The sequence below is a fragment of the Eleutherodactylus coqui genome, chromosome 2, assembly GCF_035609145.1.
Source record: "Eleutherodactylus coqui strain aEleCoq1 chromosome 2, aEleCoq1.hap1, whole genome shotgun sequence".
NCBI lineage: Eukaryota > Metazoa > Chordata > Amphibia > Anura > Eleutherodactylidae > Eleutherodactylus > Eleutherodactylus coqui.
In genome coordinates this window covers 292,869,642-292,884,403 of record NC_089838.1, presented here as the reverse complement: position 1 = coordinate 292,884,403, position 14,762 = coordinate 292,869,642, and the positions used below count along the sequence as shown (strand labels likewise).

Here is a 14,762-nt window from a genome sequence, read left to right as displayed (position 1 = left end):
AATGGGATATTTTTATGTACCGCCGGTGGGTTCCAGGGAGCCACCCATGCTGTAGGTGCACACGGAGTTTTTAATACATCTGTACACTTCTAAAGAACCCCAGTCTGACTGGGGCATGCAGTGTGGGCCGAAGCCCACCTGTATTACGCACGACATTGCTACCTCAGCTGTGTTGGGCAATGCAATGGGATATTTCTATGTACCGCCGGTGGCTTCCTGGCACCCACCCAGGCAGTGGGTCCACAGGGAGTTTAACCTACATGTGTCCACTTGTAAAGAACCCCGGTCAGACTGGGGCATGCAGTGTGGGCCGAAGCCCACCTGTATTACGCACGACATTACTACCTCAGCTGTGTTGGGCAATGCAATGGGATATTTCTATGTACCGCTGGTGGCTTCCTGGCACCCACCCATGCTGTCGGTCTTCACAATAGGGAGTTGTACCTGCCTGTGTCTATGAATTAAAAAGCCCGGTCTAACTAGGGCATGCAGACACCTTGACAGAATGAATAGTGTGTGGCACATAGGTTCCCCATTGCTATGTCTACGTGTGCAGCTCCTGATGGCGGTGGCACAGGATTCTATTTCTCATTGCTTCTGTACAGCATTGTGGGCTATCGCCCCGCCCCTTTTAAAGAGGGCAGCTGCCTAGCCATGCCAACCCTCTGCAGTGTGTGCCTGCGGTTCCTCCTCATGGCAGACGCACTTCTAAATAGACATGAGTGTGGCGTGGCATGAGGGCAGCTGAAGGCTGCGCAGGGACACTTTGGTGTGCGCTGTGGGGGGGAGGGGGGGGCGGTTGGTCAGCATGTAACCCAGGAGAAGTGGCAGCGGAGTATCATCCAGGCAGTGATTGTGCTTTGTTGTAGCTAGTGTGGTGCTTAGCAAAGGTATGCCATGCTAATGAGGGCTTTTCAGAAGTAAAAGTTGTTGGGAGGGGGGGGGGCCCACTCTTGCCGGTATTGTGGCTTAATAGTGGGACCTGTGAACTTGAGATGCAGCCCAACATGTAGCCCCTCGCCTGCCCTATCCGTTTCTGTGTCATTCCCATCACTTTCTTGAATTGCCCAGATTTTCACACATGAAAACCTTAGCGAGCATCGGCGAAATACAAAAATGCTCTGGTCGCCCATTGACTTCAATGGGGTTCGTTGTTCGAAACGAACCCTCGAACATCGCGGGAAGTTCGTTCCGAATATCGAACACCCGAACATTTTGGTGTTCGCTCATCTCTATTGCTTAAATATTCTTTTTGTTAATTGTGACATTTCTCATCTGGTAATATGCAGATGTTTTCTCTAACTCTCTCTCATCATAATGCCTGTGTCTCTAAATTTTCCTTAGAAAACTGTTACAGGAACAATGTGTACAAGAATGAAATGGCTGAAGCATCAACAAATAAGGGTATAGTATCTTGTCTGCAACCAATTTTTTTCATTGCTCTGATGCTCCTAATACAAAGTAATTACTAGTACATGCGGCAGATGTGTTCTTCATCCCCGCAGGCACACGGCAGCGCGGACAAGTACGTTTTTTTGGGGGGGGTTTTCTAGCGCTAAAATTCTTGTTTTTCAGGGAAGGACTTATATGTAAAGCCCTTCCCTGAAAAATAATTCAGGGGTGCAGGAAGACCATTGCCTTCAATGGAGCCGCTGGCAGCAGCCGTGGCTTCATTAAAGGCAATGCACGGACCTGCATTCATGCGTGTTTGTGCACGTACTTGGGTGAGCATGTATGTACGCACCTATGTACGCACACGATCGTGTGAAGCCACCTTTTGGGTGTAGAAAATAAAAAAATATGATATTTTAATTATAATGTTTCTAATTTTCAGACAGCGATATGGATGAAGATGTGTATGTGAATGAATTAAAAAGAGAAACAAAATTGACGAAATCTGGGAAAAAGAATGAAACACCAACAACCAAGAGTAAAACCTATTACATATTAATTTTTCAATCTAACCTAAGTTGTGTGTCTGGAAACCTAAGACAAATGCAAAAGCCCACTTAAAATCTATGGCATCATACCTGGTTCCTGATCCTAGGCAGTTCAGAGTATTAGATAAGACCTGGGGCATCATGGCCCTTTTTGGATTTTTACTATGGGGCTCTCTCCTCTCTATGTATATTAGTGGTAGAAGAAATAAGAGCATTCCAATTACTGCAACAGCCCATAGCACATTGGTGTAATCTGATTAAGGTACTTGTAACTAAATGAGGAAGAGAAAGGTTAGCACTATGGGTTGAGCCAAAGAAAAACCCAACGCTGCTACATTTCTAAATAATACTTGTATACAGGACCGGATCCAGGTTTATGTGGGCCCTTTGGTGACAGAGGCACTGAGTGCCCCATTATATACTGTAGACAGCACAAAGGAGTTTATACCGGACATACAGTTAATTCTTACATATTGTAAACAAATTGGTGCAGGTCAGAAAGCAGTGGGCCCTGGCCCTTTGCCTGACTGTGCAGGTGCTAATTCCGACCCTGCTTTGTAATCTTGTAGCATTATACAGTACATGTACATCATTTGGCATTGACTCCATCACTATTGTGCTGATACTCATTTTGTTTATTTCAGAAATGTCAACTAGCAAAATCAAAAAATCCCGGATAATTCTAGCATCGCTGATCCTTCTAATTATCATGTTCCTTATTCTGATTGCCTTGACAAGTCTCCTATTAAAATACTGTGAGTTTTGTTTACATGGATCCATTATTATAGTGGTTTTAACATAGTTATAAGTTATAATTAGAGATGAGTGAGCACCAAAATGCTCGGGTGCTCGTTACTCGGGACGAAATTTTCGCGATGCTCGAGGGTTCGTTTCGAGTAATGAACCCCATTGAAGTCAATGGGCGACCCGAGCATTTTTGTATATCGCCGATGCTCACTAAGGTTTTCATTTCTGAAAATCTGGGCAATTCAAGAAAGTGATGGGAACGACACAGAAACGGATAGGGCAGGCGAGGGGCTACATGTTGGGCTGCATCTCAAGTTCACAGGTCCCACTATTAAGCCACAATAGCGGCAAGAGTGCCCCCCCCCCCCCTCCCAACAACTTTTACTTCTGAAAAGCCCTCATTAGCAATGCACACCTTAGCTAAGCACCACACTACCTCCAACAAAGCACAATCACTGCCTGCATGACACTCCGCTGCCACTTCTCCTGGGTAACATGCTGCCCCCCCCCCCGCACGACGCAGTGTCCACAGCGCACACCAAAGTGTCCCTGCGCAGCCTTCAGCTGCCCTCATGCCACGCCACACTCATGTCTATTTATAAGTGCATCTGCCATGAGGAGGAACCGCAGGCACACACTGCAGAGGGTTGGCACGGCTGGGCAGCGACCCTCTTTAAAAGGGGCGGAGCGATACCCCACAATGCTGTACAGAAGCAATGAGAAATCCAATACTGTGCCACCTATATCAGGAGCTGCACACGTGGGCATAGCAATGGGGAACCTATGTGCCACACACTATTCATTTTGTCAAGGTGTCTGCATGCCCCAGTTTTTTATAAATAGTCACAGGCAGGTACAACTCCGCAATGGGAATTCCGTGTGCACCCACAGCATGGGTGGCTCCCTGGAACCCACCGGCTGTACATAAATGTATCCCATTGCAGTGCCCATCACAGCTGAGGTAACGTCAGCTTTAATGCAGGTGGGCAAAAAATTAATTGGATTACACTGTAGGCGAGGGCCCCAAAAAATTGGTGTACCAACAGTACTAATGTACGTCAGAAAAATTGCCCATGCCCAACCAAGAGGGCAGGTGAAACTCATTAATCGCTTTGGTTAATGTGGCTTAATTTGTAACTAGGCCTGGAGGCAGACCAGTTAAAATAAAAATTGGTTCAGGTGAAAGTTTCAACGCTTTAATGAGCATTGAAACGTATAAAAATTGTTTACAAAAATTATATAACTGAGCCTTGTGGGCCTAAGAAAAATTGCCCGTTCGGCGTGATTACGTCAGGTCTCAGGAGGAGGAGCAGGAGGAGGAGGATGAATATAATACACAGATTGATGAAGCTAAAAGGTCCCCGTTTTTGATGGTGATAGAGAACAATGCTTCCATCTGCGGGTGCAGCCTACGTATTGTTTAGGTATCGCTGCTGTCCGCTGGTGGAGAAGAGAAGTCTGGGGAAATCCAGGCTTTGTTCATCTTGATGAGTGTAAGCCTGTCGGCACTGTCGGTTGACAGGTGGGTACGCTTATCTGTGATGATTCCCCCAGCCGCACTAAACACCCTCTCTGACAAGACGCTAGCCGCAGGACAAGCAAGCACCTCCAGGGCATACAGCGCGAGTTCAGGCCACGTGTCCAGCTTCGACACCCAGTAGTTGTAGGTGGCAGAGGCGTCACGGAGGACAGTCGTGCGATCGGCTACATACTCCCTCACCATCCTTTTACAGTGCTCCCGCCGACTCAGCCTTGACTGGGGAGCGGTGACACAGTCTTGCTGGGGAGCCAGAAAGCTGTCAAAGGCCTTAGAGAGTGTTCCCCTGCCTGTGCTGTACATGCTGCCTGATCTCTGCGCCTCCCCTGCTACCTGGCCCTCTGAACTGCGCCTTCGGCCACTAGCGCTGTCGGATGGGAATTTTATCATCAGTTTGTCTGTCAGGGTCCTGTGGTATAGCATCACTCTCGAACCCCTTTCCTCTTCAAGTATGAGAGTGGAAAGTTTCTCCTTATACCGTGGGTCGAGCAGTGTGTACACCCAGTAATCCGTAGTGGCCAGAATGCGTGTAACACAAGGGTCACGAGAAAGGCATCCTAACATGAAGTCAGCCATGTGTGCCAGGGTACCTGTACGCAACACATGGCTGTCCTCACTAGGAAGATCACCCTGCAGGATCCTCCTCCTCCTCCTCAGGCCATACACGCTGAAAGGATGACAGGCAAGCAGTATGGGTACCCTCAGCAGTGGGCCAAGCTGTCCCTTCTCCGTCCTCTTCCTCCTCCTCAACGCGCTGAGATATCGACAGGAGGGGGCTCTGACTATCCAGCGACATACTGTCTTCCCCCGCCTCTGTTTCCGAGCGCAAAGCGTCTGCCTTTATGCTTTGCAGGGAACTTCTCAAGAGGCATAGCAGAGGAATGGTGACGCTAATGATTGCAGCATCACCGCTCACCATCTGGGTAGACTCCTCAAAGTTTCCAAGGACCTGGCAGATGTCTGCCAACCAGGCACACTCTTCTGTAAAGAATTGAGGAGGCTGACTCCCACTGCGCCGCCCATGTTGGAGTTTGTATTCCACTATAGCTGTACGCTGCTCATAGAGCCTGGCCAACATGTGGAGCGTAGAGTTCCACCGTGTGGGCACGTCGCACAGCAGTCGGTGCACTGGCAGATGAAACCGATGTTGCAGGGTGCGCAGGGTGGCAGCGTCCGTGTGGGACTTGCGGAAATGTGCGCAGAGCTGGCGCACCTTTCCGAGCAGATCTGACAAGCGTGGGTAGCTTTTCAGAAAGCGCTGAACCACCAAATTAAAGACGTGGGCCAGGCATGGCACGAGCGTGAGGCTGCTGAGCTGCAGAGCCGCCACCAGGTTACGGCCGTTGTCACACACGACCATGCCCGGTTGGAGGCTCAGCGGCGCAAGCCAGCGGTCGGTCTGCTCTGTCAGACCCTGCAACAGTTCGTGGGCCATGTGCCTCTTATCTCCTAAGCTGAGTAGTTTCAGCACGGCCTGCTGATGCTTGCCCACCGCTGTGCTGCCACACCGCGCGACACCGACTGCTGCCGACGTGCTGCTGCTGACACATCTTGATTGCGAGACAGAGGTTGCGGAGGAGGAGGAGGGTGGTTTAGTGGAGGAAGCATACACCGCCGCAGATACCACCACCGAGCTGGGGCCCGCAATTCTGGGGGTGGGTAGGACGTGAGCGGTCCCAGGCTCTGACTCTGTCCCAGCCTCCACTGAATTCACCCAATGTGCCGTCAGGGAGAAATAGTGGCCCTGCCCGCCTGTGCTTGTCCACGTATCTGTTGTTAAGTGGACCTTGGCAGTAACCACGTTGGTGAGGGCGCGTACAATGTTGCGGGAGATGTGGTCGTGCAGGGCTGGGACGGCACATCGGGAAAAGTAGTGACGACTGGGAACTGAGTAGCGTGGGGCCGCCGCCGCCATCATACTTTTGAAAGCCTCCGTTTCCACAACCCTATACGGCAGCATCTCCAGGCTGATAAATTTGGCTATGTGCACGTTTAACGCTTGAGCGTGCGGGTGCGTGGCGGCGTACTTGCGCTTGCGCTCCAACACTTGCGCTAGCCACGGCTGGACGGTGCACTGACAGACATTGGTGGATGGGGCTGAGGACAGCGGAGGTGAGGGTGTGGGTGCAGGCCAGGAGACGGTAGTGCCTGTGCCCTGAGAGGGGGTTGGATCTCAGTGGCAGGTTGGGGCACAGGGGGAGAGGCAGCGGTGCAAACCGGAGGCGGTGAACGGCCTTCGTCCGACCTTGTGGGGTGCTTGGCCATCATATGTCTGCGCATGCTGGTGGTGGTGAGGCTGGTGGTGGTGGCTCCCCGGCTGATCTTGGCAAGACACAGGTTGCACACCACTGTTCGTCGGTCGTCTGCACTCTCAGTGAAAAACTGCCAGACCTTTGAGCACCTCGGCCTCTGCAGGGTGGCATGGCGCGAGGGGGCGCTTTGGGAAACAGTTGGTGGATTATTCGGTCTGGCCCTGCCTCTACCCCTGGCCACCGCACTGCCTCTTGCAACCTGCCCTGCTGCTGCCCTTGCCTCCCCCTCTGAAGACCTGTCCTAGGTAGGCGTAGCAAACCAGGTGGGGTCAGTCACCTCATTGTCCTGCTGCTCTTCCTCCGAATCCTCTGTGCGCTCCTCCCTCGGACTTACTGCCCTTACTACTACCTCACTGATAGACAACTGTGTCTCATCGTCATCGTCCTCCTCACCCACTGAAAGGTCTTGAGACAGTTGCCGGAAGTCCCCAGCCTCATCCCCCGGACCTCGGGAACTTTCAAAAGGTTAGGCATCGGTCACGACAAACTCCTCCAGTGGGAGAGGATTCGGAACCCTTGCTGCCCATTCTGGGTAGGGGCCCGGGAACAGTTCCTGGGAGTCTGCCTGCTCCTCAGAATGTGTCATTGTAATGGAGTGAGGAGGCTGGGAGGAAGGAGGAGCAGCAGCCAGAGGATTCAGAGTTGCAGCAGTGGAAGGCGCAGAACTCTGGGTGTTCGATAGATTGCTGGATGCACTTTCTGCCATCCACGACAGGACCTGCTCACACTGCTCATTTTCTAATAAAGGTCTACCGCGTGGACCCATTAATTGTGAGATGAATGTGGGGACGCCAGAAACGTGCCTCTCTCCTAATCCCGCAGCAGTCAGCTGCGATACACCTGGATCAGGAGCTCGGCCTGTGCCCACACCCTGACTTGGGCCTCCGCGTCCTCGCCCGCGTCCACGTCCTCTAGGCCTACCCCTACCCCTCAGCATGGTGTATTACCAGTAGTGCAGAAACAGAACGCTGTAATTAAATGTGCCGCTTATTGGCCTGTGGTTGGAGGCTGACTTCATTTACGGAACGCACAGCAGAGCCAGGAAATAATTGTGCGCAAGCCTGCTGTAACACTTAGCTGGCTGCGTTTGAATTAGGAGGACAACTACCCCCAGCACAGACCCAGTACACTGAGGACAGTCACAGGCAGCCCAAATAGATTTTTTTTCCCAAATGTTTTTGGAAAGGCCCACTGCCTATATTCGATAAATATGTCTTCTGTCCCTGCCTCACCACTACTGGCCCTGGAGTATGTAAAATAACTGCAGACTGTTGCACTGTGGACTGGAATACAGCGGTGATGTAACAGCCAACACAGAGCCAGGAAATAATTTTGCGCAAGCCTGCTTTAACACTTAGCTGGCTGCGTATGAATTAGGAGGACAACTACCCCCAGCACAGACCCAGTACACTGAGGACAGTCACAGGCAGCCCAAATAGATTTTTTTTCCCAAATGTTTTTGGAAAGGCCCACTGCCTATATTCAATAAATATGTCTTCTGTCCCTGCCTCACCACTACTGGCCCTGGAGTATGTAAAATAACTGCAGACTGTTGCACTGTGGACTGGAATACAGCGGTGATGTAACAGCCAACACAGAGCCAGGAAATAATTTTGTGCAAGCCTGCTGTAACACTTAGCTGGCTGCGTATGAATTAGGAGGACAACTACCCCCAGCACAGACCCAGTACACTGAGGACAGTCACAGGCAGCCCAAATAGATTTTTTTTCCTAAACGTTTTTGGAAAGGCCCACTGCCTATATTCAATAAATATGTCTTCTGTACCTGCCTCACCACCACTACTGGCCCTGGACTATGTATCATTACTGCAGGGCGCAATGCTCTGCACGGCCGATATACAAAAAAAAAAATGCAAAAAGCAGCCTCCACACTACTGCACACGGTTAGATGTGGCCCTAAGAAGGACCGTTGGGGTTCTTGAAGCCTAAAATCACTCCTAACGCTCTCCCTATAGCAGCTCCGGCACCAGCAGCACTGTCCCTGATCTCTGTCAGAAAGCATCTGTGGCGAGCCGCGGGAGGGGCCGATTTATATACTCGGGTGACACCTGATCTCGCCAGCCACTCACTGCAGGGGGGTGGTATAGGGCTTGAACGTCGCAGGGGGAAGTTGTAATGCCTTCTCTGTCTTTCTATTGGCCAGAAAAGCGCGCTAACGTCTCAGAGATGAAAGTGAAAGTAACTCGAACATCGCGTGGTACTCGTCACGAGTAACGAGCATTTCGAACACGCTAATACTCGAACGAGTATCAAGCTCGGACGAGTACGTTCGCTCATCTCTAGTTATAATCTAATTTACTTCCTCCCTTTTAATGGTAGCTGCAAAAGCAGATGAATAGACAAAGGCAACAGACAGATAAAATAATGTCAATATCTTCCGTGAACATGAAATTACAAGCTGTTTGTATTTATAGTGGAAAGGTGCTAGCTGATAAAGTCCTGTGATTACAGCAGCATTGGCAGAGTTAAGCTAATTGATAGGAGAGTACTCACAGGGGAAAAGGAAAGGCAGGTAAAATGTGAGCTAGCACTGTTAAAAGCATGCCTGCAGCATGTTAGTCAATGACCACTACTAAATGACAACCCTAATAAAGTACATGGATAGGAGTTGTCCTAATGGATAGTGCCACATCTGTCCATGGGTTGTATTGCAGCTCAGCCCCGAGGATAGAGGCTTACACAGAAATCATAGACCCTGAAAGCAAAACTCAGAATGACTCACACCCCACGGAGAACCCTACCAAATGGATTATTCTCATGATCCAGAAGTGACATAAAACCTATTGAGTTGAGAGGTTGATTGGACAGAATCCCATCTATTAGTAAATTCTAAGATTAAGTTTAAACTGTCTACTCACAAATGTGCTATTATACTCCACAGATTTGGAAACTGTTAAAGGTGTGTCAGAACTGAAGCATAATGGTAACTACCATACTCATTTTTTGGCTAAGTAGTAGTAGTAGTTAGTAGTTGTAGTAGTAGAGACAGTAGTTAGAGATGAACGAGCATGCTCGGTTAAAGCAGTTACTCGAGAGAGCATCGCTCTTTTCTAGTAACTGCATACTCGTCTGAGAAAATTCAGGGGGTCGGCGGGGGAAAGCGGGTGGGAGCGTGCAACCCCCTGCTCATCCCCTCCACCCCCCCCTGAATTTTCTCGGACGAGTATACAGTTACTTGAAAGAAGCGATGATCGCTTGAATAACTGCCTTAACCAAGCGTGCTTGCTCATCTCTAGTAGTAGTGTCTTCTTAACTGGTTACTAATAGAGATGAGTGAGCACGCTCGGTTAAGGCAGTTACTCGAGCGAGCATCGCTCTTTTCAAGTAACTGCATACTCGTCCGAGAAAATTTGGGTGGGGCGGCGGGGGTGTGTGGGAGGGTTGCAGGTGGGAGCATGGGGGAGAGAGAGATCTCTTACTCTCCACCCCGCTCCCCCGCCGCCCCCAGAATTTTCTCAGACAAGTATGTGGTTACTCGAAAAGACCGATGCTCGCTCAAGTAACTGCCTTAACGTGCTCGCTCATCTCTAGTTACTAACATTTCAAATAACTTGTACTTGTGACTCGATAACCAACAAATCATTTCATTTTCTAACTTGTTTTTGCAATAAAAATATCCCTCTAAAATGCCGGCCACTGGGTCTTCCTTCCTTCTAATTTGCTGTCTATTGACTGTTTTTGAATTATGTCTGTCTCTAGAAACAGCGATAGCACAACAGAGAACACAAATTGAGGGCATTGACTAATGTTTATTGGGGCAATATGGAGGTTTAGCATAGGAAATGCTGTGTTTTAATGCTTAACTGCAGAGGTATATGGAATATTGTAGATATTTATAATGCAACTGATTGATCCAGCTGCTGGCATTTATTAGGAAGATGAGAAGACACATGATGGTTATTTCTAGTGGAAAGTTGCTAGCTGATAAAGTCCTGTGATTACAGCAGCATTGGCAGTGTCAAACTGTTGATAGAAGAGTACTGACAGGGAAAAGAGAAGGCAAGTGAAATGTGAGCTAGCAAGCTTGTTGAAACTATGACTGACCTGCAGCTCCAGTATATGTGTAGCATGTCAGTCAATGACTACTACTAAATGACAACCCTAATAAAGTACATGGACAGGAGATCTACTAATAGACAGTGCCACATCTGTCCATTGGCTGTATTGTGGCTCAGTACCATGGGTATGGGTTTACACAGAAATCATAGACCCTGAAAGCAAAATTTAGAATGAACCCACACCCTACTGAGAAGTTTACCAAATGGATAATTTTCACCATCCAGAAGTGACATAAAAACTATTGACCTGAGGGGTTGATCGAACAGAACCCCATCTATATTATATTAGTAAACTCTAAGAATAAGTTCAAACAGTCTTCTCACAAATATGCTAATTACTTCGCAGATTTAGAAATGAGTAAAGAGGTGTCAGCACTGAAGAATAATGGTAAGTATCCTACACATTTGCTTGGCTCATCAGTTCTATTATTATCATTAGTAGTAATAGTAGTATTTACATGAGGTTGAAACACAGCTAAAAGCTATTATCTAGTGTCTCCTTAACAGGTTACTAACTTTTCAAACAACTTGTACTTGTGATTTGATAACTGCAAAAAGCGTAAATTAATTTTTTTTCCTAACTTGTTTTTACACTGAAAAATAACTCAAAAGTGCTGGCCACTAGGGGGTCTCCCATCGTTCTAAATTATAGTCCATTAACTGTTGTCAAATGATGCATGTCTCTAGTAACAGAGATAACACAACAGAGATCACAAATTGAGGGTGTTGACTAATAGTGCCTATATAAGTCCATGAAGTGGAGAGGAAAATGAGCTGCTGCAGTGAAAAAGACTCACACAGATGCGGTAGCTACAAGTGATTTCTTTTTACTTTAAGCTACTGGAATCACATTTACACTGCTCAGTGCTGTTCTAGTGTCCTTCCTGTTGACATTATTTCTTGGTACAGTGGAGTAGGATGCAGAATCTGTAGTTTTTTTTCTGCGCAGTGTCTAGAACACAGCATGATGTCAGGCTCCTCCCACCAACTCAGAGACAACTGCAAATCACAGATACAGATTGCAGTGGGCAAACTGGTGATAAATACAGCATACAAGTATTTTAATAGTCAGCTATAGTCTTTGTACAGGGGAAGAGAAAAGTTAAGCCAGCAGTCAAATGTTATTACCGCTAGAGTATATTATAAGAAATGACATGGTATAATACAGTTTCTTTAGAAAAGACATTTAAATACTAATGTTTATTGAAGAAAGTTATGTAAAGAATGACGTGTATGAAGGAAAGTCATATTACTGCTACGTTTATTGAGAGAAATGCTGTTTATTCTGCAGTAGGACATGGAGGCCTTACCTCAGGGGCTGCTTGTTGACACTCAGGCTTGCTCACTCACTCCCCAGCTGGATAACCCTCTGGTTTGCACTGGATCCTAAATCCATGGGCCCAGACATACTGGTGGTCACAGGTCTGGAGAAGAGGCGCCATAGGTTTCTGATCACATGGATTAGATACATAGGCCATGGTTCGCTGGGATATTTTCAAAGTTCTCTTTTATTCAACAGCAAACAATAACTTGAAAACAGTTAAGCTCGCTCGCAGCGAGTAATTAATCCCATATAACGGAGATGAATCAAGGTGAGTTGTTGGCCTTTCAGTGTCTGAAAGCTGCCTGAGTTAGCACACCAAGGTCTCTAAACATCTTCTCACAGAATGAGAATTGGTTTACTTCAATGTTTCAAAAACAACAAGGCCTTTTGCCTACTTTATCTGCAGAACGGAGATGTCTGCCAGTCAGTTAAAGTAGAATCTCCCATATATTGGGTTTGCTTTGCCACACTCATCGGGTCTTGACTGGAATAACTGGAAGCACTGCAAAACAGTACACACTTCTAGTAAATCAGATTTTTTACTTCCATTAACTTTAATGAGAGTCGGAAACAGGCCGTCCGCAATCACGATTACTTTTTTTAAATCGGGCCGTGCATTCTTGACCCAAATATTGCAGTAATCGCTCAACACTAGAGATGAGCGAACATGTCCGTTACGGACACATCCGCACCCGGACACCGGCTTTGCCGAACACTGCAGTGTTCGCGCGTAAAGGTCCGGGTGCCGCCGGGGGGCGGGGAGATGCGCGGCGGCGCGGGCGGCAGTAGCGGGGAACAGGGGGGAGCCCTCTCTCTCTCCCTCTCCCCCCCACTCCCCGCCGCACCCCCCCCGCGCTGCCACGGCGGCCCCCGAACTTTTTCGCCCGAACACTGAAGTGTTCGCAAAGTTCGGTGTTCGGGCGAAAAAGGGGCGGGGCCGAACGTGTTCGCTCATCTCTACTCAACACTAATTATTACAATAATACACCCCAAACAAACATTGAATTCCAAGGAAACAATCATACATATCGGGTCAATGTTCTACAATACAGTATTATGAGAATTGCCTGTAGCAGTCATGCACTTTCTTGTTGCACATTGACCAGATGTACGTGATCTTTTCCTTGGATTCTTTAAATGTTTTAATTTTTAATTGAGGTGTATTATTGTAATAAAGATTTTTTTGGGTCTTTTCATTAAGTGGTGTGTAATATTCATGTTGCGATTTCCTAAGTCTTGCACCCTCCTTTCATACCATTTTGTTGTATTTTTTGTGGTTTCCGTCTGTAAAACTCTAAAGGAACGACACTCGATTCTGCAAAGATCAGCAAGCCGATACAGTGTTACTAAAATTTAAGAGTCTGTGTTGCCAAGTATTCCAAATTGTATTAGCAAAGTGGTCAAAGCCGTGTTAAAATGTGGTTACCTAAAGTACCCGTACAACTGACTCTTAGGCCTCCTTCACATGGGCGACAAAGTCGTGCGATTTTGTCGCATTGCTACAATGCTACAAATCCCATGTGTGTGAAGTCCATGCTTTCCTATGGGTTAATTTATACATGCAATGTTTTGAAGCATGTGACAACCTGACACAAAAACCTCACGTAGCCCATGTTTCCCTATGGAGCCTTCCTTTCTGTTGCATCACATGGCACGAAAATGCGATTTTTGTGCAGTGCGATGCAACTTTGACAGTAGGGAATCCTATTTTTAAAGCCTAAACTAAGCCGTAGCTGCAGGAAGAAATAAAGAAAAAACACATACATCACCTTACAAGCGCTCTCCGATACCACTGCAGCTTCTCCCTGGGTCCCGACACTGTTTCTCTTCTTCATCTTCTTCATCTCATAAACTTTAGAAAGGACAGGAAGGACATCACTTCCTATGCTTGCAGGCTGGGCGATCATCTGATGGACGGGGATCTTGAGCAGTGGACTCCCATCTATCAACTACTAATGATTGAGCAGGGGAAAGTGTATCAGTTGGAGAGGCCAGAAAACCTCTTTAAATGAGGAATATTAAATTGTAGTTTCATCTTCAGAAACTCCCTGTCGTCAGCTGTTATCACTGGGCGAAGTTGGGAGCCATTGTAAGAGAAATGCAGCCCATTCAAATAGACATGGCCATGTTGAGTTCTTCACAGTGGAATCATCCTTTTGCAGCATCTCTCCACTCTGTCAAATAAAGTAATAATGAAAAAAAAATTACATTGTTCAACTCACTTCTCCAAACAGGAATAAAAAGTAATCAAAAAGTAGTTTATGCCTCAAAATGGTACCAATAAGGACTACAAGTTGTCCTGCAAAATAAACATTAGCCAATTGCTACCATGCAACCTTATTCACAACACCTTAGAATGTGATCCCACTCATCTTATTGGTCAATTAACATACAGGGTACCTTTTTCAGGGTCACTAAGGTGCAGTATGTTAAATTATATAGGCTTCAGATGATGAGATTAACACTACAGTGTATACGGGAGGTAAGTACCACCCATCACTGCTTCAAGAAGAACTATTTCCTTCATATTAAGTTCTAACACTAGTGTGCAAACACACCCGAATGGTGTGCAGCTTCCTGCTCTAACTATACAAAGAAGAATTTCTGAATGTGCTCTTATACCTCTTTATGTTTACTGTTTGCAAGCTGATATATGTGTAAGTGCTTGTTCTATCTGATGGGTAATCAAAGTGTTTCTCCTTTGTCCCATCTTAAGAAACCGTGCTCCTCAAGGATGGACTCCGTGACTTGAAGAATAGAAGTAAGTTGGTGACTGGCTTCGGTGTAGCAACAGATTTCACTTTGTATCTTGTGGAGTTTGTGA

At 47.2% G+C, this 14,762-nt stretch overlaps 1 protein-coding gene across 1 annotated transcript in view; it reads left to right on the top strand.

The window, feature by feature from the left end:
* LOC136610834 (C-type lectin domain family 4 member G-like) overlaps positions 1 to 14,762 on the top strand; it is a 42,425-nt gene that overhangs the window by 16,977 nt on the left and 10,686 nt on the right. The window contains exons 2-7 of the mRNA XM_066590032.1: positions 1,345 to 1,404; positions 1,835 to 1,930; positions 2,585 to 2,695; positions 9,438 to 9,479; positions 10,961 to 11,002; positions 14,655 to 14,699. Of these exons, the coding sequence (XP_066446129.1) occupies positions 1,345 to 1,404; positions 1,835 to 1,930; positions 2,585 to 2,695; positions 9,438 to 9,479; positions 10,961 to 11,002; positions 14,655 to 14,699 (396 nt within the window). The remainder of the gene's footprint in view (positions 1 to 1,344; positions 1,405 to 1,834; positions 1,931 to 2,584; positions 2,696 to 9,437; positions 9,480 to 10,960; positions 11,003 to 14,654; positions 14,700 to 14,762) is intronic.